The following is a 5,861-nucleotide window of genomic DNA, read 5'->3' as shown; positions in this document are numbered from 1 at the left end:
CAGCATCATGATAAAATCTTAAAGAACTTAATGACTATGATCGAATTAAAATTATATAGTGTTACACTATTAATCAATCATGTCACCCCAAACAGATGTTTAGTGACAATTCAGAAAAACAACAGCACAAGTAAATTGGGTGACAGAATGCGGTCTATACATATCCATTTAACTCTAAAAAGTAATGGCCTGTCAACGGTGATGTATATTACCGAAAGTAATCATCAACTTCTTCCTTCTCTCACTAAAAGAAATCATATATCCTGTCCTTTACCGACACCATATGGCAAGCTAAAAAATGTTGTTCAATTAAAAGAAGGGTAAATGGAGAACCCAAAAAAGACGGTTGAAAAGACACAAGCCAGTGCAAATAATGCAAGAGCTATAAAAACACTTGGCAGAGTACCATCAAAACTCCTCTGATTCAACTAAATTAACTTCATAATACAGGTGTAGTTGCCTCATTGGCATTTTGCCAGCATTGTGATGAAAAGGCATAAGACACTGAAATTTTAAGACTCAACAAGCAAAAACACAATAAATTATAAAATGGTCAAACTAAAGTAAACCTCAAAGTAGCATTGACCTCAACTATTCTGTAACATCTGAACAGGTTTTGAGCTAAGTGTACAACCTCCGGCATTATGCACTTTATTACGAAGCAATTGTTTGCTGTACTCATTGTGGATGATGTGAGCTGAAGAGAAAATCGCTATTTGATGCAACCAACTGCCAGTAGTGCAGAATATTCTCCTAGTGCTCAGAACTGGGAGTTGAAAAGTACAGAGAGTTTATTGAAATCCACAGATTCCATGTTGGGGTACAAAACAGCAGCACCGACAGCCAAAGCAAGAACAACAAAGGTCAAACAAGCCTTGCCTCCATGGCCTTGAGAAACTCTTCCTGAGAGTATCTTACAATATTTATCTGCATCCTTGACGAATCGAGCAGCATCGGTCTCAGATGCCAATGCATTCTCATTCTGCAGCCAAAACAGTTAAATCATCATATATACCAAGTTCAAACATTCTGTTACTTCAGTACAATTCAAAAACAATTCAATCAGTCCATGTCAAGGTGAACTGGTTCGTGACCCCAGATGCAATAAACAGATGGTATATATAATAGACACGTGGCGGAAAAACTACCTTCTGCCTAAAATTCTTTAGGATCTCCCTAAGTGGCTCATAAGGAGACAATTTTGTAGCTTGCACCTTCCAATCATCAGAAAGCTTCTTTAAAACTGCAACGCTTGCGACAATGTTGTCCAGATAAACTTTTTCCTGCCCATATCCAATAAATAATAAGAGCAAATAATTGTAGAGTTTCATGATTGCTGGGTATAAATAAATAAATAAATAACTTCTCTCTTGTAATAAATTTCCATGCTCTTCCTAAAATAGATTACAAGAAACTAGCAAGATCTTAAATATGCTTTTAGATGGAACAACTCACCCACTGCTTGTAGCATTCAGTGCTTTGGCTAAAACACCAAACTGAAATACCAGCTGCTTCTTTTGATAACTCGGGATTGTCTGAAAAATACAAAATTGTTTCAAAATACCTTCTAAAACACTTGGTTCATCAAAAGCAAGAAAAGAGAATAGAAGTCAAACAATAAAATCGGGCTTCTGTACCTTCTCCTGCTGCTCTGATAGCGAAATTGAATATCTGCTGGGAGACTTGTTTCATTGCTTTACTTCCAGTAGAACCACCAAGTGCCACCTCTCTCAGAGTGGGATATATGGCCTCAAATCTTTCTGTAGCCTGTATAAAAGCAACATATTGACATAAATTAGAAAGCTTTAGAGCTATAATACATCCAAATGCAAAAGTAACAGAGGCAGCTGAACATCACCTTCAGTCTAGCTGAAGACGGGAAAGTAACACGCAGCAAAGTCTCAAATGCTGGAGGAGGAATTAATCGCTCCCCTTTTCTTACAGCACCATTAACCAAAACAGGTCGTGCTTTGGGGGCAGACAAAATTCTGCAAATCAATTTTAAAAAATAAATAATGGTGAAGATGTCAACAGCAATAGTGAGAAAGGGGTGGAAAGAATACAACAAATATTTACATACTTTTCCACAAGCTGCAAAACTAAATCCCTGGATTGCGGGTTGCCACTTTTGCTAACAACTATAGGAAGGAGGTTCCGCGACCAAGCATACAAACCTACTGAGAGATCTCCTACTGAAGCCTACATAGAATGTTATAATATTAAGCATTAGCAAGATGAAGGGGTAAAAAACTATAGTTATCCTTTTGAAAAAATAAAAAAAGAATTCCTTTTTCTATTTCTAATTTCTAATGAGTCCACTTAGTTGATCTAGCATCTACTCCTTACCTGAGCAACCATCCATACAATCACTGGAAGTTTATCCTGTCCTTGATATTTTGTATTCTCCCTCAATGTGGGCAATACAGCAATAAGAGCATCGGGCTTTCGGCGCAATACAATTGCTAAACCAACAAATATTGCAACCTGCAGGTCATGTGAATACAATCTCAATCTACATCAGAAAAACAGGAGAAGAAAATATATTTGCATTTTGAAAAACTATAAATAATCATATAAAATCCAGGGACAAAAAATCACAAAAATCTGATAAGTTTTTTTTATAAAAAATCACAAAAATCTGATAAGTTTTTTTTATAAGCCCCTGATAAATAAAATTCAGGTTGTTTGAAGTCTGAAAACAGGGAAACAACGATGCACAGCACAACTCTCTAAATCAAATTTAACCTACTGCAGTCTAGAGACGGAAGCATTTGTTTTCATTTCCTAGTGCTTTCAACATTAAGACAAAAACACCATGTGAACTGAACACTGAAAGTCAAACAGGCTACATTATTTTGCCAACTGTTCTGAACTACCAAAGGTGGACAAAGAACATGGATATTGGACCTCCAAAGTCACTAAATGCCATCACAACCAACAACCAAGACTTTTTCTACTAGGTTGGGTTGGCTACATGAATTAAATGCCACTCCAAAAGGGGAAAATATTTCAAAAATTATAAATGCATATGATGATATTTCCCGTTTATAAAAGCACTCCTGAATTGACTGCCTATCCAATAGGGCTTGCCAGAAGTTCCTTTATCTGTCTTGATGTCGAACATTCATTCATATTGAATGAACAAGTCAATGAAGATCCAATAGAAAAGGGGAAGATGAGGAAAAAAAACTAACTAAAATTAATCAACGCCATGCCTCCTCCCTGCCCCTCACAATTTACACCAACCAGGGCCACTAGAACAGTTATAACGAGATGTTTATTAAAAGACCTTATGACTTATCCCAAAAATATATCAAAATATCAAATTGCACTGCCACTGTTGCACATGTTAGAAAACATCAGCATCATTCACTAATCCAGTATCCCTATTGTGTTTGCCATTTAGGTTGGAAAGGAATATTTGGACTTGTAAAGGAAAGTGCTATAGTCATACATTTAATCATTCTTTGGGACAAGATTATTTGCTAGGCCTGTCTTTGAGGTTAGGGGCATGGGTTCTACCAAAGTGAACACTGGCCCTTAGTCGTGAACAGAAAACCATACTGCTCTGCCTTGGCTTAGTATGGTTTCTGTCGGTGGGTGACGTTACTATTAGATTTCACATAGGAGAAAAAGAAATTAAAAATAAAAGAATACAACCATAATTTCATGGCAAAGAAGACTAGTATAAGTTACCTGAGATTTTGAAGTTACTTGTTGCACAGCCTTTTTGGAACCCTTGGTCACTGTTTGCTGGCTACCCAAGTCAGCAAGAATACTATCCAGAGACCAAAGAAGAAAGAAACTGAGTGCCTCAGGAGATCGATGATTTATCCAGTCAGCTGATGTCTTGTATACAGCTTCAGATATGTGAGAAAGTGGCACCTAAGAAAATATAAACATTTTAGTAATAAGTATTAAAACTCCCGGGGAGAAAGTCAGAAAATAGAACTGATATTATGACAAACAACATTATGATAAAATGTAGGATGTGAAAAATATTTTTCAGACATCAATTTACCAAAACATAAAAACAGATTCAGCATCATTAGCTAAACAGTAGATGCAGAAACATATCCGAGATTATGACAAACAACATTATGATAAAAAAATAGAATGTGAAAAAAAAAATTCATCCGTCAATTTACCAAAACATAAATAAAAACAGATTCAGCATTATTAACTAAACAGTAGATGCAGAAACATATGAACACCTCAAACATTGAGAAGTAATTCTGAAGTTCATACAACAATTCTATTTGAAGTTGCACTTTTTCCTTTCTGAGGATCAAGGACTTTTGCTATTCAAATTTGTAGAAAGGGCCATATGAGTGTGATTCCCTATCATAAACCCTCATCATATGGGGTTTCCCGATGCAACGATGAATTTTGAGCAAAGCCTAATCACAAATCATGTAACAGAAATTGGGCAACTTAAACATTCAAAGCAATGAATTGTAACCCAGCTAAATAATAATCAGTGATTCATCCAAAAACAACAGAACATACATCACAATTAGACACATAAATTAACCAGCACCATTCTCATAATAACAGTTAAATCTTTCAATTCCACAACTTCTCATTACATTGATAAAATCAACATGAAAGAACGACAAAATAAAGAATTTCAAACTCACATCAACAATCTTAGCTACAGCTGACTCCCTGAACAATTTCACCCAGGGAAACTGAGAAGCGCTCACGGAAGAAAAAGCACGTCCAAAATAATCCGCAAACCGCATCATCTGTATATCTTCCTTCTGCTCGAAGGATGCCTATAATAAAAACAAATATGCATAAGATCAAACACAATGCATCAAGCTTCTGCTCTAACGTAATCCAACAGATCAAACATAAAACCTAATCACGCGTGTTCAAATTCAAAATTAATGAATCAAACACCATACCGATATATCAACGAGAAAAGACTCCAGATCAGCCGCATCAATCTTCGCCGCAGCCTCAGCCACTGTCACCTTAGGCTTCTTCGGCTTCTTCTCCTTCTTCACCTTCTTCGCCTCCTCCACTTTCCCGTTCTCCGCCAAGCGATCCACATCCTCGTCATCCTCGTCGTAATCATCGTCATTGAGACGTGACCTCTGCTTCGATCTGACCGGAGCGTCATCGAAATCGGCATCAGCCGCAGACTGCGCCTCGAGAATTCGCCGACGCCGATCCTCCGAGTGCAGCTCGAGCGACCGGAAGGCAGCATCGTTACCGTTGAACGTCAGTTTGTTAGAACCGGCAACGCCGTTAGCTTCCTTCTTCTTATGTTTCTTAGCGTAGGTAACCTTCTGCCAGCCGTGATCGGCGGTGCGAGATACTCCGTTAGATTCGGCGGAGTCGAAGGGAGCGTAGGTTTCATCCATGGCGATAACTGTATCTGAATGTTGGAGAAAATCAAAATCAAAATCGAAAGCGAAATGAAAATGAAGGAGAAATTGATTGAAAGGAAAAGAAAGTGAGAAACGAAATTGGAGAAGAAGGTGAAAGGGAAATTTGGATGTTACAAAGAGTTGACTCGATGGAATTGACCTCACTCTCACCACGAAATTACCGCAATGCCAAGGGGTAGTTGTGTTGAAATGATCACGTGTTATATCCAATAGCTTCTCAACACCTGTTGAATTCAGATCTGCACGTAACACGTGTTTGATTAAAAGCTAAAAATCAAAACAATTATTACTTGCCCTTTTCAAACAAAAAACAATTACTACATCCAATTTTCATAAAGGAAAAAAACAATACTACTTATTTATCATTACTCTCTCTTGATTGGGTTTTTGGATTTTGAATGACTCATGCATCTAAATTCATTGGTACTAGTAACTCCAAGCTATCGATTCAAAGTTATCTAC

The 5,861-nt window shown here is 37.2% G+C and overlaps 1 protein-coding gene across 1 annotated transcript; it reads right to left on the bottom strand.

The window, feature by feature from the left end:
- Positions 1 to 403: 403 nt before the first annotated feature.
- On the bottom strand, positions 404 to 5,558 carry LOC127100488 (uncharacterized). The gene is made up of 10 exons (XM_051037700.1): positions 4,911 to 5,558; positions 4,641 to 4,778; positions 3,697 to 3,885; positions 2,347 to 2,484; positions 2,081 to 2,199; positions 1,859 to 1,988; positions 1,638 to 1,767; positions 1,456 to 1,535; positions 1,149 to 1,283; positions 404 to 982 (listed from the first exon to the last, which is right to left on the bottom strand). Exons 1-10 carry the CDS (start codon positions 5,370 to 5,372, stop codon positions 761 to 763), a joined length of 1,743 nt encoding a protein of 580 aa, XP_050893657.1. The 5' UTR covers positions 5,373 to 5,558; the 3' UTR covers positions 404 to 760.
- Positions 5,559 to 5,861: the final 303 nt, after the last annotated feature.

Source organism: Lathyrus oleraceus, chromosome 7 (assembly GCF_024323335.1).
Source record: "Lathyrus oleraceus cultivar Zhongwan6 chromosome 7, CAAS_Psat_ZW6_1.0, whole genome shotgun sequence".
In the NCBI taxonomy this organism is placed as follows: Eukaryota; Viridiplantae; Streptophyta; class Magnoliopsida; order Fabales; family Fabaceae; genus Lathyrus; species Lathyrus oleraceus.
The sequence above is the reverse complement of the archived record's forward strand: the minus strand, read 5'-3'. Positions and strand labels throughout refer to the sequence as shown.

Coding starts and splice junctions, on each gene's coding strand:
- LOC127100488 (XM_051037700.1), bottom strand. CDS start 5,372: ATGGATGAAACCTACGCTCCCTTCGACTCCGCCGAATCTAACGGAGTA. Junction 3,886..4,640: donor CTGTAGCTAAGATTGTTGAT/GTGAGTTTGAAA, acceptor ATATTTTCTTAG/GTGCCACTTTCTCACATATC. Junction 2,200..2,346: donor TTGTATGGATGGTTGCTCAG/GTAAGGAGTAGA, acceptor CATTCTATGTAG/GCTTCAGTAGGAGATCTCTC.